The sequence below is a fragment of the Mustelus asterias genome, chromosome 20 (assembly GCF_964213995.1).
Source record: "Mustelus asterias chromosome 20, sMusAst1.hap1.1, whole genome shotgun sequence".
NCBI classification, from domain to species: domain Eukaryota; kingdom Metazoa; phylum Chordata; class Chondrichthyes; order Carcharhiniformes; family Triakidae; genus Mustelus; species Mustelus asterias.
In genome coordinates this window covers 67,846,514-67,871,369 of record NC_135820.1, presented here as the reverse complement: position 1 = coordinate 67,871,369, position 24,856 = coordinate 67,846,514, and the positions used below count along the sequence as shown (strand labels likewise).

The window sequence follows — 24,856 nt, the reverse complement described above, 5'->3', positions numbered from 1 at the left end:
ACGACCTGAGCAATCACAAAAGTTAGTATGCAGTGCAGCAAGTAATGAGCAACACTGATAGAATGTTATTGTTTATTGCAAGGGGAATTGAATACCAAAGTAGAAGGGTTATGCATCAGTCATACAGGGCAATGGTGAGACCACATCTGGAGTACTGCGGACAGTACTGGTCTCCTTATTGAAGGAAATACGTAAATATATTGGAAACAGTTCATAGAAGGTTTACTGGACTAATATTTGGAATGGTGGATTGTATTGAGGAAAGCCTAAACTTTAGAAGAGCAACAGAGGCGGTACGGTGGCACAGTGGTTAGCGCTGCTGCTTCACAGCACCAGGGACCCGGGTTCAATTCCGGCCTCGGGTCACTGTCTGTATCGAGCTTACACGTTCTCCCTGTGTCTACGTGGATTTCCTCCAGGTGCTCCAGTTTCCTCCCACGGTCCAAAGATATGCAGGTTAAATTGATTGGCCATGCTAAATTGCCCCTTAGTGTCATGGGGATTAGTAGGTATAATGCATTAGGTTTTGAGGATAAGGTTGGGTGGGACTGTTGTTGGTGCAGGTTTGCTGGGCCTTCTCCTGCACTGTAGGGATTCTATATGAGGTGACTTGATTGAAACAAAGATGATCCTGAGGGGTATTGACATGGTGGACGTGGAAATGATGTTTCCTCTTGTAGGGGAATCTAGGACTGAGCATCACTGTTTCAAAATAAGGGTTGCCCACTTGAGTGACGAGGAGTCTCTTTTTCCCTCTGGAGTTGAGATTTCGCAATTCTCTTCCTCAAAAAAGTGGTTGAGGCAGTCTTTGAATATCTCTAAGGCTGAAGTAGATAGATTCTTGATAAGCAAAGGGATGGAAGTTCAGGGCAGGAATGTGAAGCTGAGGTTAAAATTAGACCAGCCATGCCCTGATTGAATGGCGGAGCAGGCTCACAGAATTGACTGATCGACACCTGCTCCTAATTTGTATGTTCATATATTATCTTTGATTTACAATTTCCACAACAACTGCAGTGGGCCAAGTTAAAACTACTTAAAAGTATTGAACAGTCCAAGTATAAATCTCTCAATTGTTAAAACTTCGTATTATTTGTATGATACAAGCAATTTATACTTTCCAAGTCTTACATTTGGCCCTCTATAAATGCAAGAAGTTCTTAAAATGCTGATTTTTTTGGCCCAAAAGTCTCAGAGCATCTTGTTTCCCACTCCTTCAAGCTTGTTAACAGACCTGTTCAGACTCTTCTCTGTTGCAAACTGACCTGCAACATTCATTTCAAGAACAAAACACCTTCTTGTTTTAATATAATGTCCTGGTCCTAGACATCCTTCAACTTAGTGTAAGCATGGTCATGGATGTTCAAACAATAAAATTGCTTGGCAAAACCCAAATTACAAAATTCAAAAACATGATCCAAACTTGTCAATAATTACACCATACTTCACAAAACCACACAGTAAAGATTAGTTGTGTGTGTGCTGTGTATAAATATCCCTCAGAGCCAGGGTGGGAGAAGCAACTGAGTGAGATCAGAGGACATAAGCAGGTTTTCAGAAGAGAAACAAACAAAAAGTCACACGGATAACTGAAGGACCAAAAGTATTCAAATAAATATAACAAAGAATAAATGCAAAAAGATTTCCAGCCAAGCCATTGAAGACCAAGTCGCAGGCCCTTGACACCAGAATAGGTCTCTGGGGGAAATAACTGTTGCAGACATTGCGGTGTAGAGACAACTGGAGTGAGATTTATAATTTCAGTGCATGCACTTAGTGTATGTATGTAAAACCTGTCATTAGAAGTATGAACATAAACTGGGTTAGCTCAAAACCTCTTCAAATAAAATTTTGATTAGTTGTTTTTTCAGTGCTTACTGGTTCTTGCCTCCCATAAAAGAAATTGTGATTCATTAAAGGATTTCATCCAATGAAGTTCACTAACTTAATAGTTGCTGCTCATTACTTCAGAATTTCCCCATTTTGAGATGCAGAAGACTACGGCCCAAAGCATGTTTCCCCACACTCACTTTAACGCTAAATAGCTCTCTCTTACCTATATTGATGTATGTAACATTGTACTGTACGGTGATGAACATGATGGCAAACTTGGCTGTGACCTGTAGGCAAATACAAAGAGTTTAGACTTCACCCATTTTATATGCATTTAAAACAAAATATACAACTGAACAATGAAATTGAAGGTCTCCATAAAAAACAAATTGTTGGTTTCCATTTTGCGTTCCAACACAGTTTCCTTTTTCAAACTGTAGTAACAAAGTCTAATTTTTTTTTTCATCATGTGGATTTCAGTGCCCACAATTTCCTCTTCGTAAACAGGAAAGAGCCTCTACAAATGATTCAGAGTCTATTCAGTGAGCAGAGCAAAAAGAAATGTCCAGCCAAGGAGAAAGGAATAAAGAGAGGGCCATCAAAAGAGATAAATTCAAGGTACAACTGGTTATGGTCATCCGTGAAGGTGGTTACAAACTGGAAGGTGGTGATAATAATTGATCTATACAAGAAACAGCTTTCAAAGTCAGGGGAGCAGATGAAAAACAGTGATTCAAAGATAAGGACAAAACAATATTTCCCCTTTAGTTGCAAAGTTATTAGTTTCCATTTCTCAATGTTTGATGTTACTGCCCTGTTTTAGGATTATTGGTTAAGAAAATTTGCAAATCTTAAATGTCTGTGTTTGATTTTGGGCAGAAATGTTCCTCTTATATTTCCTTGGTTACATTTTAAGTACCGAATCATGTTCCAGCTTGGCTACATTGCCAGTCTATGCATTAATCACTAAACAAGAACTTAGGAATGGTCACATAATGGGTACTTCCTCCAAAAGTCAAATAACATATTGAAATTGCTTTCAGTTTTCAGGTGCAAGCAAACATAGAACAAACCGATTGCATTTAATTTTGCAAACAAGATGCAGGACAGTTAATCGCAAATATAAGAACAGCACATTTTTATTCTAAAAAACGGTTATTTAGAAAGGCTATTTATATTTAGTTGACTGGGTGGCTGATTCATGATGCAGTGACGCCAACAACGCAGGTTCTATTCCCATACTAGCTGAGGTTATTCATGAAGGCCCTGCCTCCTCAACCTTGCCCCTCGCCTAAGGTTTAGTGACTCTCCGGTTAAATGATGACCAGTCAGCTCTCTCTCTCAAAAAGGAGGAGAGCAGCCTATGGCCATCTGGTACTTCAGTGACTTTCATACTCTGGTGAGACCAGTGAAGCACATTAGCTGCAATATGCAAACAATTTTGAGCATTACGTACGTATTTGCGCAAATAGTTAATTCACTACTTTTGAGCACTAGACTGATTAATTTCAGAGAACGTTAAGACATTACATAGTAGACAAACTTTTACATCATGTTTTCCTTCATGGATACATCCGAATCAGAATTCGAGGAAGGGAAAGCCTGGGTGAAAATGACTTAAGAGATAGAACTTTTAGATATTCAGGGTGGGAGCCTACCACAGCTAACACTAGTCAACTAATTTTTCAGTCTGGAATGCAAGGATCAATCTTCAAAGATGATTTTGGGAAGAAATAAGAAACTGGGTCGAAGCTATGTGGTTACAAGAATAGAGAACAAGGCAGGTTTTCAAATCAGTAAGAGTATTGGAACGATAAAAGCAAATTACTGCGGATGCTGGAATCTGAAACCAAAAAAGAGAAAATGCTGGAAATCTCAGCAGGTCCAGCAATTTCTGTAAGGACAGAAAAGAACTGATGTTTCGAGTCCAGATGACCCTTTGTTAAAGCTTTGACCAAGGGTCATCTGGATTCGAAACATCAGCTCTTTTCTCTCCTTACAGATGCTGCCAGACCTGCTGAGGTTTTCCAGCATTTTCTCTTTTGGTGAGTTTTAGAACGAGTTTTGAAGCATGTGCTGGCCAATAAGGCAGGATAGATTCAACCAGAACTAATTGGCAGCAACATCACGGTATCAAGAACAGATAGAACATGAGTATAGAAAGTGTGGGTAGCAAACTGAAAAGGATATGGCATTGAAAAAGAATTTGGATGATGCCAATGCTACATTTTGACCATTCTAAAGCCAAAGTTGCAAAACAAACTAAAATAATTCACTTCAGATGGAGCAGATATAGCAAAATGCAAACCTTTCTGACATGTACATATAGAATCACTGGCCTCCTTCTGCAGCGTAGGGATTCTTTCAGCCTATCGAGCCTGCACCGACTCTTTCAGCCTATCGAGCCTGCACTGATGACAGAATATATTACCCAGGCCCTATCCCCCACCCTATCCTTGTAACCCTACACGTTTACCCCGTCATTCCCCCAAAAATTAAGGGCTCTTTATTTATTGCTTGGTGAAAGGAACACCCGATCTGATAGCATTGTGAGAAAGACATCACCACAAGGACTGCAGAAATTCAAGGAGGTGGCAACCTATTAACACTAACAGCAACTGGGAATTTGCAATAAATGCGAGCCTGATGTGTGACATCTGTATCCCAAGAACAATTTTATTTTCAATGAACCAATGACAACAATTAAAAATCAAAGGATATCGCAACTAGTTTTATGGAACACATACTTTACCAGAAATTATGTCCTTCCACAATACTTTTTAAATTTCTAAGTTCAGATTTTGAATATTCGTTAGGGTATCGCAATATACACAGAATATATCTACTCTATTTTATCAACAGTAATCAAATAATCTTTAGTTTTGTGCATGGTATTTCAGCTGGTAATGGTCCTCAGATTGATGAAAGGCTGCTGCAGACTAAACATAAATTTGGTTAACCACAATGCAAAATATTGCCCTTCACTTTAAAAGCTGGTGTTTTAATGTAGGATTGATGAAAAAGCAATTACACAAATGTTCAGACAACATTAATAGCATTTGAACCAGAGATTTGGGGTGGCACGATAGCACAATGGTTAGCACTGCTGTCTCACAGTACCAAGGGCCCGGGTTCGATTCCCGGCTTGGGTCACTGTCTGTGTTTGGAGTTTGCACATTACCCCTGTGTCTGCGTGAGTTTCCTCCCACAGTCCAAAGATGTGCGGGTTAGGTTGACTGGCCATGCTAAATTGCCTATTGTCAGGGGGACTAGTAAACATGTAGGGTTCAGGGGATAGCGCCTGGGTGGGATTGCGGTCAGTGCATACTCGATGGGCCGAATGGCCGCCTTCTGCACTGTAGGGATTCTATGATTTACTCCCATGCAAACCATTTACAAATATTGGACAAACTGGTAGTCGGAGAATGCCTCCACAAAGAAATCAACAATTCACCATTATGTTCAGAATTTGGGAAGTTAAGTGAATTTATGAAAACAAAATAACAGACAAGTAACAAGATTAGCAGGCATCTCAAAGAATGAGATCCAATTTGCCCATTAACAAGATCAGAAAGCATTTAGAGAAATTGAGGTGCAAATTGCCTCAGAAAAACTTTCCCAGAAATCAGTGGGACTATGCAAATCATAACTTCTAAAGGCAAGGAATTTGAGAGATGTGGACAGTCAAACCCATAAGATGGAATATCAAAGAGACTTGACGGTATAACGAGCACCTTCACTGCAAAAACAGGTTAGTTTTCCATCCAACAGTGGCCATCCCCATCTAATCTTCAGAGAGACCAGTCCCATCTATGACCAGAGCTACAGAGACCTGTTCCATGTAATATTTAGAGCCACAGCAGATTGTAGATATTCTCCTCCAAAAGAAAGAGTTTCATGCCTTTGCTAGGAAAAGACGTTTTTCTAGACTTGGTCATCGAAGCTGCATTTTGTGGTAAATAATAGCTGGCTTTGACTTCATTAAATTGGATGTTGTTTGGGAAAGCGGGTGTTTGAGTTCATAGAACTTGAAAATATTTTGGGAACAATTTCAGATAAAACAGTATGTTTGGTTATTAATAGATGTGTCATAGTGTACACCAGTCTTTGTCGTGTGTTTTTCACTCTGTCAATTGTTTACACTACAATTGGACTGGTTCCTCACATAATTCCAAACAAATATACACCACTAAGAACCAGTGTTTCAATTATCCATTGGGGTTTTGAGACACTCACAGGCAACATAAGCAGGGTACTTAATTTTTACCGCAAATGTCACCAGTTAGTAGTCATGGAGAAATATGAATCTACTGATATTATTAAAAGATTTAATTCATGATTAAAGCGTTTTTAAATTAATGGCAAGTTGAATTAGATGCAATTTAGAGAAATTGGTCTGTGTTTGCTATTATATATATGCTATTTGCTATTATATATATATATGCTATTTAATAAAATGCTTAATAAAAAAAGTGGCTTCTTCAATGGCTCATTATATTAAGTCACCGAGATAGTACAGCCATACAACCCACAAAAATCTAAGTTTTGATAAAGAGGTGACTGCTGAATTAGTCATGTTCAGGTAGAAAATTATGGGATACTGCAACTGGCTTCAACAGCTCCCAGATAAGAAAATGCAATTCAGGCTCCACAGCTAATATCAATAGCATCTACTGAGGCATACATTTGGCTATCAGGTGAAGGCAGTATTGAGCTCAGCTGTGATGCCATAGTGGTGGAATAGCTTCAAATCATTAATTAGGCTCACACATCAAGAACTTCTAGTCAGGTAAAGTACTGAAGAATCAAAAGGAAAATCAAAAGTGTAGGAAAAAGCAACAGAAAATTGCAGTTTTTTTCTCAGGTCTTCTCTTTTTTGAAAGTGCTGAGTCTCACAGCGTGCAATTATACAAGTAATAGTACTTTATAGGCAAGTCCAGAACAGTGCTTGGAGGCCAGAGTGGAACCCAATCATTTCCTAAAGATCCAACACACCCATCCAATCCATCCAATTGTCTGCTGTAATGTTCTATGTTCTAACACACATCCATTATCAAGAACAGAGTTTAAGTAGCAAGGATTACAGCTGATTTTCCCCCACTGTAGCCAGTTGTAACACTACAACTGTTGTCCCATTTAAGGGAGGCAAATATGGGACCAATAACTTTGCAACTAAAAACTGTCCATCAAGTCACATGGGAACCATAACAATGGTTGTATTTTTTCTTATGGGGAGGAATTACAAGAATAACAATGCGTGTATTGTAAGAACATACCAGTTTGAGAGAATTGCAGGGTGGAGTTTTACTAGCACCAGGAGAAAAAGCAGAAAAAACAGCCGACAGTCGATGTACAAATGTAAAATACAACTGCAAGTGATGCAAATTGGAAATTTAAAAATACAAAAAGTTGGAAATACACTAAGTCGGCGAACAACCATAAAAGATAAGTTCATGCTTCAATGTAAATATATTTTTGCATTTTACACTACAGACTCAAGTTCAGCATCACTGATTCACCTCCCATTCTCTTCAAACAAATGTTTTTACTGCCTGATATCTGGATGAATGATTGCATTACCCAAGGAGTCATGATGTGGAGATGCCGGCGTTGGACATGGGGTAGCACCAAATAAACCTGCTGGACTTTAACCTGGTGTTGTGAAACTTCTTACTGTGCCAAGGAGTCGGAGAGAAAACACTTGCAGAATACTCTGGCTTGCTGGTATGCATCATATGCTACCTGGAAATTCTCATTGCTAGCCGCAGAATTTAACACTTAGAAATTCCAGGTATGAATTGACATCACATGCAAAGCCACCGCCTAATTTTAAAGATATTTAAACCCATTTGTCACAAAATTACTTCAGTAACTAATCTTCAATAAATATTCAAATGTGCGAACACCCATCCATGGCTCTCAACGTAATAAGACAATACCTGTGGTTCTCTTTCATAATTAAATGAAGCATCAAATCTATCCAAGGTCTAGCAACAATCTAACATTAATGGTTGAGTCATACATATAGCTTCAATAATGCTGGCTCTATCCAGTCATCCTGTCCTATTCATATTTCAAATTGACAAAGTACCGACAGCTCTTTGGAGCAAATCCCATAGTCCCATTATTCTCTGAAAAAAATGATTCTTGATGTCACTCCTGAATTGCCTAGCTCCAATTTTAAGATTACAGCCCCTTTATCTATATCCAAAAACCAGTTTTTCTGCATCCAATTGAATATTTTGGTAATTTTAAACATTTTAAAACAAATCTAAATTCAAGGCAATTAAAGCCAAGGTTGTGGAGTTTAGCTATATAATGTTATGCCTTAAACTCTAGTGTAATTCTGGCAAATCTACTCTAATACTCCCTCAAGTCAATTTATTTTGCTCTAGGTGCTTAAGATTGGGCTCTATACAACCGAGACATAACTGCCTCACCATTGTATTTCAGCCCTTTTAAGGTTTTTCCACACCTTTCCACAAATGAGAAAACTGGTCCCATTCTTTTTAATCAGCAGGTATCCACATATTTAGACTACAGTATTATCTCTCAGAATTGAACAGATATAAAAGTTTACATCAGAAAGTTGCCCATTGATGACAAAGATTCCAAATACAGATTTGGAAGGTTAAGCAGTATCTTTACTTCAAAAACAACTGTGTTCAAATATCTTTTTTTATTATTAATTATATTCCAATCCATACATGCTTCTCCAGTACTAATTAATAGTGAAGGAACTGCAATGTATCTCAGTTGCATATCCTTTACAAGGGATCAAAACACTAATGCAGAGAGAAAACGTGCAGGCTTCTCCAAATGCTAACCGACAATATCCTGTGACAATTTCGCTGTGAAGTTAACCCTGTTGGAATTATTCTAATGAAAAAGTTACAGCCCCAATGACTAGCAAAATTAGAATGGCTCATGTCAACCTACACACAAAACAAGGTTATCAGAAGCCAAGAGCTTTCGCTCTACAGGCGAATAATTGTATAGTGCTTTCATTGGATCCTTGATTCTATCAAAAGTAAAGCTACCAAAGAATTGAAAGGGATTATAACCAGATTAGTACTCTTAAATTTGTATACTGGAGCTCTTTTAAAACTGATAAGTGGAATGGCACGTGACCTTTGCAAGAAAACATGTAAAAGAACCAACTTTGGTGGAAATTTAGGTATAACCTCGTGTTATAGGATTCCGACAGTACAGAAGGAGGCCATTCAGCCCATCAAGTCTGTACTGACCACAGTCCCCACCCCAGGTCCTATCCCATAACCCCACACATTTACCCTGCTAATCCCCCTGACACTAGGTTCAATCTTAGCATGGCCAATCAACCTAACCCACACACCTTTGGACTGTGGGAGGAAACGGGTGCACCCAGAGAAAACCCACGCAGACACGGGGAGAAAATGCAAACTCCACAGTGACCAAGGCTGAAATTGAACCTGGGTCCCTGGCGCTGTGAGGCAGCAGTGCTAACCACTGTGCCACCTTGCCACCCTTATCATGCAAGATATTGTTGGTTAATGTGGACTTCTGCCAATATTAGAATATTCAAGGTAATTGCCAAAAATAGGGAAAATCTTCCATGTCCATACCTTTTGAAAGAAAGGTTTTGTCAGCTTGTGATGCAGTAACTTTGACATTAAATTCAAGCTAATGGGTGTTAACATGTCAAGAACTTTTTCTAAAAAAGTGAGGCAAGCGCTAAATGACAAAATTACCATTCTTCAGATCAATCAACTCCTTCAATTGGTGACAAATATAGAAAATTAACCTGGTAAATATGTTGCTGCAGCTTTCAATCAAGTATGGATTCCAAGCTTGTTCTTCAACTTAAAATGACTACAAGAGATACTCTATTCACATTGAAACCACACAACCTTTTGATTCAAGAGTCATTTGGATGGTGAACTATGCCAGTGGTTCTCAAACCTCTTTGGTTGCAAGGTCCCTTTTCAAATGAATTAATGATCGTAGACGCCAATATGAATTATACTATTATAAATGCTTTGCACATTTATATTTCCGAATGCCCTAAAGGAATTTGCATGAAATCAACTATAGTGAACATTGATCTGTTTGATGTGCAAATGTTTCACTTTCCTTCAGCTGAAAGGGAACCCTTCAGTTTCAGTAACATGTCTGTTGAATACTTTGCTGCATAACACCTCCTTGCTGCTCTTGGAGTGGTTCCTGTTGGGAAGACTGGCACCATTTCAGATGTAACCCTGCAATCCCAATCTATTCACTGCACAGCTGCTGAGCGTTTTAGTACTTTTATTCCCCTCCCACTCTGTCTATCAGTCTGTCCATGTTGCAATATTGCTGGCACACTACCAATAGTGTGGCATGTATCATCAGGACACTGCCAATAAATGGGATGGTCAATGGTGGATGCCCAACCCCCTCCACTACAGTAGAAAAAGGTGCTGTTCACATTATGTTGCAGATCCCCTGCAAAGTCTCTACAAATGCCCAGGTGTCTGTGGACCCCAACTATAAAACAGAATATCAGCAGGCACCATAGATACTGTTTGGAATGTCAGCCCATTTCAAAGTGTTTCCCAATAGCATGCCATTGTATCTTAAAAAGGTACAGAAACACAGAATCTACGCTATTACTTGTCAAATAGCATCTTTATCTAATCACTATTGATTGGAATTATCACTTGAGAATATTTTATGTACTTCAATTCTATGTTTAGTTTTGAAAACTTGTTCAGGCAAGCAATCGATAAGCAGCATTAAATATAACATGAACAAACTGAAAAAAATTCTACTGGGATGATTATTTCCTGGACTTTTTTTAAACTGGAGCAATATTGGATTTGAAGAGGGTAATGAGATGTTAAACTGCTGTGTCCAAGTTGTTCTATATTGTGTACAGTACAATATGTGTTCTCGTGATCCCTTCGGATCTCTCGTGTGACTGTCAAATTTTAATGTCAGCTGTGGCTCTGTTGATAGCACTCTAGCCTGAGTCAGATGGTGGTGATTTTGGGCACACTATCTAAGCGGCTACACCAGGGCAGGACAAAGGGAGCACTGCACAGAGATTTCATCTTTTGGATAAGTTATTCTCTCTCTCAGGTGGATGTTGAAGTCATCCACCTGAGAGAGAAGACATTGACAATTAAGGTGCCAAGTTTCCTCAATTGTGAGATTGCTAATTGCTAAGCACTTTGTGAAGGGTGGTGGTCATGAAAAGCAGCATATAAATGCAAATTTTTAACAATCTCGTTAAGCACCTTGGGTATCTTTCTACATTAAAAGGTGCTACGTAAACATAAGTTGTTAATATATATTTGCTGCTACTTAATGATTGATAGGGAAAGATATTTAAGTTTGAGCATGCAAGATTTAGAGATATCCAATTGGCTCACAGCATAGTGGGAATCCAATCTCCAATGAAGAAATAACATTTGTGATAATAAGTGGTGTTCTTGACTTTTGGAAGCTACATGTTTTATTTGTGTCAATAGCAGGATCGTGCAGCATGTTTATTTTTACATAAGTCATGCAAAATCACTATTTAATGCCTCCCTTTCCTGTCAGGTATGATGCTCTTTTGGAAAGTGAGTGCAGACTTGATGGGCCGAACAGCCTCTGCACTCTAGGGATACTCTCATTCTTGGTGCAGTTCTTCAAGCTCAGTGGAGGATGAAGTAGTTGAGCATCAAGATTGCATGCCATTTGGTTCAATTGGAAAGGAGGGGGTAAGATCAGAGCCTACGATATGGAGTCTCTGACATGGGGGTGAACATAAAGGCTTTAATCTTAGTGCTGGCAGATCCAAAACCTGATGCTGACAGCAACTGGAAGGTACAGCAGAAAAAAAAAGATATAAAACTCAGCATCACTGGCACATATTTGAAAACAGATTCCATGTTCATGATACCATTTTCCAGGTGTACAACTTATGGATGGAAGAGGAGAGTTCAAGGAAGGAAAGTAGATCTTGCATCCGCAGAATTAAAAAGGGACTTTTAGGGACACAACCTAAAAAACAGTAACAAAGAAAGTTTTGATGAATGCTCAATCTGAAATGTTAATTCAGTTTCTCCCTAGACAGAGACCTGCAGAGTGCTTCCAGTGACACACACAATTATTTGGATGTCATCTCACCTACGTACATCAGCTATCCTCCTTGCTACTGCACTAGACCTTCACAACTGGATTACACTAAGCTTTAAAGAATATACAGCAGTGATTTTCTGATAGACACTGAAAGAGGAGCTCAAGTATTGCATAACTTATGTGGGAACACTTAAATCAGTCATCAAACTAGTTTTTCCTCAGTAATAACAATGTATCATACAATAATGTAGTCATATCCAATTAGAGTTTATTCACCACAACCTGACAGGAAAAGGGGGCATTAAATACTGAAATAGTGATCTTTCGGAATTTAACTTGCATGATGAGTGCAAACATAAACATGTTGCATGATCCTGCTGTTGATACCAAATAAAATATGCAGCAATGAACAGTGCATGGCTGCAGAACAAAATGTAGTACATTTTATACCAAACAGGCGCCTGAAACCCAAACGTCAAGGCTTATCTCAAGCTACTTAATTCACCACATGAACAAGCAATCTAGAGTCACATCAGGCTATGCTCAAAAGCATATTTAACTTAATGATATTTCAGCAACAGGAATTTATAGATTTGGCACACAAGGAAGCCATTTAGCCTTTTGTGCCAGCTCTTTGATAGAGCTATCCAGTTAGTCACGTTCCCCTACTCTTTCCCAAAAGTCCTCAAGTTTTCCCCTCGAGTGTTTATCTAATTCTCTTTTAAATGTCACTATTCCATCTGCTTCTGCCATCCCTTCAGACAGTGCAAATCAGGTCATAATAGCACACCGGAATAAACCTTGCCTGATTTTGATTCTTTTACAAATTTCCTCAAATCTGTGTCATCTGGTCACCAACCATCTGTCATAGGGACAGTTTTTCCTTATTTGGTCTTTCAAAACTGAACATCTCTCCTTGAATCTTCTCACAACCTTTGCCGTTGGAAGGAGAATGCCAGCTTTTCTACCTATCTGTTCATACCTAGTAACAAAAGGACACTGGATAGGGCAGGAACACGAGTTGATGCAAAACATCAACTCTGAACTTGCTGAATTGTAATACATCCTCAGGAAACTGTATGACATTGTCTAGCTCCCATTTCTAATGTTATTAACCTACTAAATCACCTCTGCATCTTCTCAAAGGGGTTGACAACTTTCCAAAAGAATGATAGCCAGAACTGAACACCACACTCCAGCTGGTATTTTATGAAGTATTTTATAAAGGTATTTTATACCTTCATATTTTTGTTCTTTATACACTTATTTATTGCTACTGTACTTTCTTGCCGAGGCAGACACAATTAAAAGCACAAATCTAAAAGTTGCACTGCTTGGTCATTAGCTTTGTGAAAATAACATCCTGCTCTGGCTCCCTATTGAAAGGCACTGAGCAGCAGAAAGCTGGTATACTTGCAGTAAATTCTAAACTCTGCACACTAAGTTATGTTGGTCTGAAGTGATATATGAAGCAAGATTTTAAACTCATTCAAAACACACTTTAAAAAAAAGAGCCAAGGAGCCTATTGTGGAGCCTTTTGAGGTCCGTACATGCTGAGTTAAGCAGCAACTGACTGGTCAAGAGATTCTTTTAATAATGTTCTCATTGTTAATTACTGCCAATGAACTTAAGCATCAAAAATTAATTACAAGTGCGGAGTTAAGTTTGGAGTACTTACAAATATAAAATTAAATAAATTATTTCTCATTTCTGTCTCCAACTTTTCCCTCCCCCTCAATCTGTTTCTCTTTCCGATTTCACGTTGAATTGGGTGGGCAAGTTCACACGTTCTTCTCAATTCAGACTGTTTATCTCACAAACCTCCATTCTAACTGGTGAAGAAAAACAGTTGCTTGTCCTGTTTGCTCAGGTCCCAGACACCCCGTTTCCCTCAGTTGTTTTTAGTTTTCACTTCCAGCAACATGCTACACAAAACAGTCAGATTTAAATGGGCAAGGACACATCTATCTCATGGCTGATGCCATTGGATTCACTCCTACAGAAAATAATGGCCCATTATATATAGATTTTGTTTTCAAAAGGGTGATAGTTTAATCACTCCATTGAAGTCAATTCGATCCCTGTACTGTAATTTCTAATCTTTTAGATAATTAAGTGGCACCACTGTGGATCTTAAATGCACCATAACAGTTCAGTTGGAATCTGACATGATGATACAGTGGCCTCGAGAGTTAATCATACTAGTCATAGTTTGCACTTTAGTTCTTTGATCCAGCTGAAGAAATAATTGATTACCCTTCAAAAGATTATCCACAAGTTTCTTCAACAAGAAACAACAAATCTATATAGCTTTTGTTCTCCTGGTAGTTTGTCAGATTGTGGCAGTGTAAATAAACGAGGAGTCCTGGCCATAAGATTGAGATTTTTGTTAATGTATTATTTTACAGGATGCGGGCATTACAGACTAGGCCAGCATTTATTACCCATCCCCAATTGCCCTTGAGAAGGTGGCACAGTGGTTAGCACTGCTGCCTCACAGCTCCAGAGACCTGGGCTCAATTCTGGTCTTGGGTGACTGTGTCGAGTTTGCACATTCTTCTAGTGTCTGCATGGGTTTCCTCCAGGTACTCCAGTTTCCTCCCACAGTCCAAAGATGTGCAGGTTAGGTGGATTGGCCATGCTAAATTGCCCCTTTGTGTCCCAAGCTGTGTAGGTTAGATGGATCAGCCATGGGAGGTGTGTGGGGTTACAGGGTTAGGGCAGGGCAGAGGGCCTGGGCAAGATGCTCTGTCAGAGTCAGTGCAGACTTAATAACTTTCAATTGTCAAAATGGACATTTTTGCTCCCAAAAAGTGTATTTTTGCAATTGGTGCAGAGTTTAGTAAGATAGACATGACATTGATAAAAAGAACCGAATAAAGGAGGAAAGCAGAGATACAAACAAGCAATGTAATATCAGAATTAGCGTCACACAGAAAAGGTAAAAGTTGAAGAACATCCACTGGAAGTTTCAACTTCAATGCAGATGTGAAGCAGAGAATATTGGATCAGTTACCTGCTATAAACACTCCTCAATTGCAAAGTCAAGAGGATGTATGACAAGCAGCCAATCCAACATCACACTTTCTTACACCATTGCCAGCCATAATTTCCAAAAATGTCACCAAGCTTGGAAACATTTGCAAGGACAATAGTTACAATCTTGCTTCAAATTGGTTGCTGCAAGCTCACCTGTATGTCAGATTGCATTTACAGCCTTGATGTCACCATACTCCCTTTTGCAATAGCTACATCAGCATAAAATCAGATACCTCTATTATCTATATATGTTTTACAATGTTTGCCATTACCGTCATACAGGATACACAAAAGCTGTGCTCATTCCCACGGTAAAATTCTCTCCTCATGGAAGCTGTGTACACTCATTAAGGGATGAGATGGAGTTTACCAAAAGTAATTATTTCATTTGGCCCTTTTCACCTCCCAGAGAGATCCCTCAAGTGCCTCTCTGGCAATTGAAAGTTCATACCTACAAATAGGCAACCCTCCATCAGTTAATAACTACAGAGACAAATTGAGTAATATTTTCCATCAGATTGTTGTAAAATTAACTCATTCTATTGAAATAATCTTCATCTTAGGGAGGCCCTTGGGATCAAGGGTGACTTGCTTCGACGGTTCAGAAAGGGCTGATAAGTCCAATGCATGATCTGCAGACTCTGCCACATGCGGTGTAGGTGGAGGTTGGGGAAATGAGTTGTTGGGAGGATTGTGCTCTCTCGCTCTTGCCCTCCCTTCCCAAATAAACATTCTCTATTTTGGTAATAATCACAGGCTTGAACATTCTAATGGCTTTGTTCATTACGTGGAGATGTCGGCGTTGGACTGGGGTAAACACAGTAAGAAGTCTCACAACACCAGGTTAAAGTCCAACAGATTTATTTGGTAGCACAAGCCATTAGCTTTCGGAGCACTGCTCCTTCATCAGGTGAGTGGGAGTTCTGTTCACAAACAGGGCATATAAAGACACAAACTCAATTTACAAGATAATGATTGGAATGCGAGTTTTTACAGGTAATCAAGTCTTTAAGGTACAGACAATGTGAGTGGAGAGGGGGTTAAGCACAGGTTAAAGAGGTGTGTATTGTCTCCAGCCAGGACAGTTAGTGAGATTTTGCAGGCCCAGGCAAGTCGTGGGGGTTACAGATAGTGTGACATGAACCCAAGATCCCGGTTGAGGCCGTCCTCATGTGTGCGGAACCTGGCTATCAGTCTTTGCTCAGCGACTCTGCGTTGTCATGTGTCGTGAAGGCCGCCTTGGAGAACGCTTACCCGAAGATCAGAGACCAAATGCCCGTGACCGCTGAAGTGTTCCCCAACAGGAAGAGAACACTCCTGCCTGGTGATTGTCGAGCGGTGTTCATTCATCTGTTGTCGTAGCGTCTGCATGGTTTCCCCAATGTACCATGCCTCGAGACATCCTTTCCTGCAGCATATCAGGTAGACAACGTTGGCCGAGTTGCAAGAGTATGTACCGTGTACCTGGTGGATGGTGTTCTCATGTGAGATGATGGCATCCGTCTCGATGATCCAGCACGTCGAGGTTGCTGTGGCAGGGTTGTGTGGTATCGTGGTCACTGTTCTCCTGAAGGCTGGGTAGTTTGCTGCGGACAATGGTCTGAGGTTGTGCGGTTGTTTGACGGCAAGAAGTGGAGGTGTGGGGATGGCCTTGGCGAGATGTTAGTCTTCATCAATGACATGTTGAAGGCTCCAGAGAAGATGTCGTAGCTTCTCCGCTCCGGGGAAGTATTGGACGACGAAGGGTACTCTGTCTGCCCTGTCCAGTGTTCGTCTTCTGAGGAGGTCGGTGCGGTTTTTCACTGTGGTGGGTTGGAACTGTCGATCGATGAGTCGAGCGCCATATCCTGTTCTTATGAGGGCATCTTTCAGCGTCTGGAGGTGTTTCTTGTGATCCTCCTCATCCGAGCAGATCCTGTGTATACGGAGGGCTTGTCCGTAGGGGATGGCTTCTTTAACCTGTTTAGGGTGGAAGCTGGAGAAGTGGAGCATCGTGAGGTTATCCATGGGCTTGCGGTACAGTGAAGTGCTGAGGTGATCGTCCTTGATGGAGATGCGTGTCCAAGATTGCAACCGATTCCAGAGAGTAGTCCATGGTGAGTCTAATGGTGGGATGGAACTTGATGTCATCATATAGTTGTTTCACCACGAGTCCAAAGGAAGAAAATGTCATCGATGTATCTAGTGTATAGCATCAGTTGAAGGTCCTGTGCGGTGAAGAGACCTTGTTCGAACCTGTACATGAAGATGTTGGCATATTGAGGTGCAAATTTGGTCCCCATGACTGTTCCGTGTGTCTGGATGAAGAACTGGTTGTTGAAGGTGAAGACATTGTGGTCCAGGATGAAGCGGATGAGTTGTAAAATTGCATCTGGAGATTGGCAGTTGTCGGCATCAAGTACTGAGGCAGTTGCAGCAATGCCATCGTCGTGGGGGATGCTGGTGTAGAGTGCCGAGACATCCATTGTGACGAGGAGTGCTCCTGGTTCAACTGCTCCATATGTGCTGAGTTTCTGTCGGAAGTCCGTAGTGTCGCGACAAAAGCTGAGGGTTCTTTTGAGCCTGGTTGAGTTCTTTAAAAATGTGACCAAACACATTGACGAAGGAAGAGCGGTGGATGTGGTCTATATGGACTTCAGCAAGGCGTTCGATAAGGTCCCCCATGCAAGACTTCTTGAGAAAGTGAGAGGGCATGGGATCCAAGGGGCTGTTGCCTTGTGGATCCAGAACTGGCTTGCCTGCAGAAGGCAGAGAGTGGCTGTGGAGGGGTCTTTCTCTGCATGGAGGTCAGTGACCAGTGGAGTGCCCCAGGGATCTGTTCTGGGACCCTTGCTGTTTGTCATTTTCATAAATGACCTGGATGAGGAAGTGGAGGGATGGGTTGGTAAGTTTGCTGACGACACCAAGGTAGGTGGTGTTGTGGATAGTTTGGAGGGATGTCAGAAGTTGCAGCGAGACATAGATAGAATGCAAGACTGGGCGGAGAAGTGGCAGATGGACTTCAACCCGGATAAGTGTGTGGTGATCCATTTTGGCAGATCCAATGGGATGAAGCAGCAGTATAATATGAAGGGTACCATTCTTAGCAGTGTAGAGGATCAGAAGGACCTTGGGGTCCGGGTCCATAGGACTCTTAAATCGGCCTCGCAGGTGGAGGATGCGGTCAAGAAGGCGTACGGCGTACTAGCCTTCATTAATCGAGGGATTGAGTTTAGGAGTCGGGAGATAATGCTGCAGCTTTATAGGACCCTGGTTAGACCCCACTTGGAGTACTGCGCGCAGTTCTGGTCACCTCATTACAGGAAAGATGTTGAAGCCATTGAAAGGGTGCAGAGAAGATTTACAAGGATGTTGCCTGGATTGGGGGGCATGCCTTATGAGGATAGGTTGAGGGAGCTTGGTCTCTTCTCCCTGGAGAGACGAAGGATGAGAGGTGACCTGATAGAGGTTTACAAGATGTTGAGAGGTCTGGATAGGGTAGACTCTCAGAGGCTATTTCCAAGGGCTGAAATGGTTGGTACGAGAGGACACAGGTTTAAGGTGCTGGGGGGTAGGTACAGAGGAGATGTCAGGGGTAAGTTTTTCACTCAGAGGGTGGTGGGTGAGTGGAATCGGCTGACGTCGGTGGTGGTGGAGGCAAACTCGTTGGGGTCTTTTAAGAGACTTCTGGATGAGTACATGGGATTTAATGGGATTGAGGGCTATAGATAGGCCTAGAGGTAGGGATATGATCAGCGCAACTTGTGGGCCGAAGGGCCTGTTTGTGCTGTGGCTTTCTATGTTCTTTGTACAATGGGTTTCAGGATGCCCTCAACGTAGCCAGAGAGGTTCTTGCACAGGGTCCCATTGCCCGAAACGATGGGACGGCCAGGTGTGTTTGCCTTGTGTATCTTCGGGAGGCAGTAGAGATCTTCAACACGGGGAGTACGTGGGATGAGAGCACGGAGGGTGCTCTGAAGGTCCGGATCAAAAGGTCTTGATCAGTCTGCTGAGTTGACGGATGTGTTCTTTGGTCGGATCTGCGGGTAACTGTCTGTAGTGTTCCTCGTTGTTCAGTTGCTGTAATGAACCTTGTTCATTACAGCATAAATGCAATCCTTTTTCAGTTTCCACACCTCCTCTTGAAGGTCCCAAGGACACATGTACATCATTCAAATACTTAATTTGCACATGTAAATTTAGATAGATTGTTTCAATGGGAAATGGGAAAACAATAGTCAAGCCTGATCCTGTTGATACATATATATTTCCTGGCAAAGACAACTGGATAGCGAGTAGAAGCAAGAGCTCTTGGCCATGCTTTCTTCAATCGCTCAGGGGTGTGAATTCACTGTAGCAACCTATCAATTGAACAGTTGAAACCAAAAATCATAGATTGTACATGTAAATTGCATGACCAGTATAAATCAACATATACATTTACTAAGGGAAAATCCTATTTTATTAGAATTTTTTGAGGATGCAGTAGGGCAGATAAAAGGGGGACCTGTAGATGTAGCATAATTAGGTTTCCAAACGGCATTCAATAAGGTGCCAAACAAAAGGTTAATATACAAGATAAGTGCTCATCGAGTTGGGGGAAGTATTTCAGTATGGTTAACAGATCAAATAATGGATAGAAAGCAGAGAGTGGACATAAACAGGACTTTTTCCAAGTTAGCAGGCAGTGAATAGTGGCATGGTGCCAAGAATCAGTGCTGGGACCTCAACTATTTACAATCTATATTAATGACTTAGATAAAAGTCATTTAGGTTTGAGAATATTTAAGTTTGCTGATGATACCAAGCCACATGGGAAGGTAACCTGTGGGGAGGCCACACTGCAAAGTCATATGGATGGGTTAAATGAGTAGGCAACAAGATGGCAGATGAATAGGTGAAGTTTATTCACTTCGATCAAGAGGATAGAAAAGCAGAATTTTTTTTAAGAAGGTGACAAACTTGTAAGTGAGACTTGGGTGTGTTTGTCCAAGGAATGCAGAAACGTTAGCATGTTGATACAGCAAGCAATTAGGAAGGCAAATGGCATGTTAGCCTTTATTCCAAGGGCCCTGGAGTGCAAGAATAAAGAGATCATGCTACAATTGTACAGGGTACACGTCTGGAGTAGTGTGTGTAGTTTTCTCTCCTTATTGAAGAAAGGATATACTTTCATTAGATGCCACACAGTGAAGGTTCGCTAGATTGGTCCCTTGGATGAAGGGACTGTCCTGTGATGGAAGGCAAAATAAATTGGACTTGTATTCTCTGAGGTTTAGAAGAACAAGAGGCAATATCAATTGAAACCTACAAAATTCTGAGGGGATATGTTATGATAGGGGCCCGGTCTCAGGATAGGGGACCAAATCATTTAGGACCAAGATGAGGAGAAATTTCTTCACACAAAGTGCTGTAAATCTTTGGAATTTCCTATCCCAGAGAGTCGTGGATGTTCCAGTGTTGAAAACATGAGGCTGGGATAGACAGATTTCTGGACTCTCAGGGATATGGAGCATGATCTTACCAGCTTGCCACACCAGTTGACCAGCAAGGCAAGCTGGTAACATTGCATGCAAGGCCAAAAATCTGGTTCATGCCATTTGGCCTCATGCAAGCTTCCCAGCCCTGTTTACTGGCAAGATCAGCTTCATGCCCAGAAAGGTCTCCCAGTTCACATAGATTGGGGTGCCCTGTGCAACAGCATCTGAGTGCTCTGCCGCCGGCTTCGCTGGTGGACTTAGGCTCCTCCACCAACCCCCCTCCACTGCAAATCTCCGTTGTCAGAAAAACTGACAGAAGGTGGGAAAATTGCAGTGCCAAACTTGCTCAAAAAAAGTGGGGAACACTCCCGTTTTCAGACGTTTAGAATTTTTGGGGGAAGATTGCGCCCGTGGTGAGTGGGTGGGAGAAATGGAATTAAAGCCCAAGTTCAGCCATGGTCACATTGAATGGCTGAGCAGGTTTGATAGTCATGATGTGGGGATGCCGGCGTTGGACTGGGGTAAACACAGTAAGGAGTCTAACAACACCAGGTTAAAGTCCAACAGGTTTATTTGGTAGCAAACGCCACTAGCTTTCGGAGCGCTGCTCCTTTGTCAGGTGAGTGGGAGATCTGCTCATAAACAGCAAACATCAGATCTCCCACTCACCTGACGAAGGAGCAGCGCTCCAAAAGCTAGTGGCGTTTGCTACCAAATAAACCTGTTGGACTTTAACCTGTTGTTAGACTCCTTACCAGGTTTGATAGGCCATAATGTTCTACCCCTGCTCCTATTTCTTGTACTCTTATACAAGAAATACATTTCCCCTGTGCCATTAAGAGAGCGTGACAATATTTTCAATGTTTGAACAGTACTTTTCCTGCCTCAATTTTATTTGAATGAAGTATTCATTATCCAATTGCGTAGCCTCGACCCGACAATATGGCAAATTGCCCAGGTATGTCCTGACAGCAGAAAGCAGGACAAATCCAATCTGCCCAATTACCGTTCCAGTCAACTCTCAAAAGTAATCAAAGGTGTCACTGACAGTGCTAGCAAGCAGCATTTACTCAGCAACAACCTGCTCAATGACGCTCAGTTTAGGTTCCACCATCTTCTCCAGACCTCACCCGCCTTTGTCCAAACATGGATAAAAGAGCTGAATTCCAAGAGGTGAGGTGAGACTGACCACCCTTGACACCATGATAGTATTTGACCAAGTGTGGCATCAGAAGCCCTGACAAGATTGAATTCAATGAGAACCATGGAGAAGATTCTCCAAAGTTGGAGTTATACCTCACACAAAGGTTGTGGTTATTTGAGACTAATCATCCAAAGGCCAAGGCACTGCTACAGGCATTCCTCAGAATAGTGTCCCAGGTTCAGCCAGCTTGCGTTGCACGGAAGATTAGAAGTCCAAATGTTTGCTGATGAGTGCAACACGCTAGTTACAAGGGCAGGTCAGAGGCTGGGAATTCCAAAGCGAGTAACTGACCTCCTGATTCTCCAAATCCTGTCCACCATCTACAAAGGCACAAGTCAAGCATGTGATGGAATGCTGTCCACTTGTCTGAATGACTCTAATCACACTCAAGATGATCAACAACATCCAGGACAAAGCAGCTCACTAGATAGGTACCCTATCCACCACCATAATGATTCATTTCCTCCACCACCAGTGGACAATATACCATATAAAAGATGCACTGCAGCATCTCATCAAAACTTCTTTGATAGCACCTTGCAAACCTGTATTCTCTACCACCCAGAAGGACAATGGCAGAGAAGCACGGGCACATCACCTGCCAGCCCCCTCCAAAATACACATTACCCTGACTTGGAATTGTGCTTGGACTTGGAACTTTGCACTGTGGTCAATCTACACTACATAGTCGGAAGCGATTCAAGAAGGCAGCTCACCACCATCTGCTTAAGGAAAATTAGGAATGGGCAATAAAGGCTGGCCTTTCCGATGACGACATCCCAAGATCCCAATGTCAATAGAACCTACATAAGAAAGGATTTTTTTTTTAAAACGGCAAGTCACATACATCTTTTAAAAATGTTTGTCCAGTGGGTAGCTGAGGAATACAACCTGAACTTAGTAGGTTCAATCTGCAGGTTAAAGGACACCAGTCATGAAATAAGTCAGGTCAAAGATACATCAAAGACACCGCTCTGAGAACTGAGAACAGAAAAAATGACCAAAAGTGCAAGGAGACAGGCTAAATAGTCTGTTTTTTCACCTACATGTGCATGTGACACAGCCTTGTTCCAATGTGACCATGTACTTCGCTTGTGGGAAGGAGTCAAGGGAACTTTTAAAAACAACTTTTATTAACAATTTACTGGCACCTTAAAATGTATTTTTGAAAATTCAGTGTTACGGCATCTTTTATAAACTCTTCACTGACTTGCATTTATTCATTAGACACTCTTAAAAATGGACTAGAATTTAAATGCTTATAAATTTATTCCACTTTCAAAGGCTTTTTAAAAAAAAATTAATGGTTGCCATTGCCATTCTGAACTCTGGTCAGTTTTTTGTTCCCACCTACTACACAGATGTCAAGATTCACTTACCATCGTGCAGTGAATTTGTTGTACATGAAAGTTAATGTTATTGGGGTTTAAGTATGACACAGGAATTTGTATGATTTATATTAAAGAGTCTTAGATGCATAATATACACATACATACCTATAATTGCAATCTGGAGAATAAAAAGCTTATGACCAGATAAATTGCGCCAGTTGGACTACCCATTACATTGTATCTGATACTGTAAAGCATGATTGGCCTTATATGATCCCACTATCAAAACTCAATACCTGTGTAATGATCATTTCGCACTCAAATTCCCAAGTATAAAGAAGTTTTCATTTGGTTTAAAATGTATAGTAAACAGGACAGGTATACAAATATTCAACAACTGAGGCTTGCCAAGATTTACAAATGGACAATTTCATAAGCAGAAAGATTTGCACTTTTAGTGCCAAAGTATAGGAAACAAAAACACAGAATAGGGCTGCTTGGTCCACCTTGTCTGTGGCAGCTAATTGATAGAGAAATCCAAAACTAATCATTCAGCGTTTCAAAACACTTCATATACAAACTATTCAGAAATGCAGGGTTACGTAGCAAAAACACCACAGGATATCTGAACATCAAGTCAAATGGCCATTTAAATGATTTTGATTGTCTTCAGATGGAATTTATACATTGGAAAATCCCTAATCTTTATTGTGCCATGCAATCTTTCACAGTAGAAATTGATGCGGAGATGCCGGTGTTGGACTGGGGTAGGCACAGTAAGTAACCTGGTGTGGTGAGACTTCTTACAGTAGAAAATGGCTTGCTTTAACACCTTTCAAAGAACCAGCACCTCCCACAATAATACACTTCAGTATTATACTGGAGTGTCAGCCTAGATTGTGAAGTGCAACTTCAACTCTCAATCTTTTAAAACAGGGGCTGAAGCATTACCACTGAAGCCAAACAAATATTACGGTTTATCTGTGGAATGTTTTTGTTTAAAACACATGATCATCTTGAGTTCCTATTAGGGAGGGAGATATCACTGTCTGGAAGGGAACAGAAGAAGAGAAAGGCAGTGAACTGAATATCCTCAGGAATAGGGCATTAGAGCCAGAAAATGGTATGGTAATGTCAATATTGATATAAACACTAGATCAGAAATCACTGCTAGCACTGATTTCCTCCCATCTCTATTTAAATTGTGCGCATATGTTCGTCGTGTGACAGCTGCTGAATCCTGCCGCTCATATTCAGTTACACACTGGCTTCATTTTGAGGTTATTTCAAGCTGGACAGAAGAAATTTGGAAAAGTACTGGCGCAATTACACAAGCTAAAAAAACTCATTTTATGACATCTAGTCCTCTACGCTAAAGTAGAAAACTGGATACCTGAGAGTGAATCACAAGCATATCAATTTAATAGGGCGGGTCAAACTATATCAAGCGACCGAGCAAGACTCGGGTTATTTATAATCATCACCTCAGCCCAAGATTTGATTACAGCATGTATTTGGCACCCAAGATCATTTGCTTTCAATGTTTATTTATGGAACTTTTAGTTAATAACCTTTGAGGATATCAAAAATATGTTGTGATTTCTAACCAGCATGTTAGGTTCCATGAAGGTGCAGATTCCAGAAAGTATCAAAACCATAATTTCACACCAATGGGGGCTTTCTTATAGCATTTTGTTCCTGCAACAGTACACATTAAGGACACCAAGGAGTGAGGCCCAGACTGTAATTCAATCACGAGATGCATTAACTTTTTTTTTAAATGAGCTTGACATGGCTGTTTTTGAATCCTAATTATGACTTTACAATCCACTGGTTTCTTTTGGACAAGTTGCATGCAAACCCTTTGTTGCAATTATGTAGCTAATTGTTACCAGCAAACAAT

At 40.9% G+C, this 24,856-nt stretch overlaps 1 protein-coding gene across 1 annotated transcript in view; it reads right to left on the bottom strand.

Moving 5' to 3' along the window:
- LOC144508604 (translocating chain-associated membrane protein 1-like 1) overlaps positions 1 to 24,856 on the bottom strand; it is a 61,703-nt gene that overhangs the window by 24,691 nt on the left and 12,156 nt on the right. Inside the window, exon 2 of the mRNA XM_078236783.1 lies at positions 2,057 to 2,120. Within this exon, the coding sequence (XP_078092909.1) occupies positions 2,057 to 2,120 (64 nt within the window). The remainder of the gene's footprint in view (positions 1 to 2,056; positions 2,121 to 24,856) is intronic.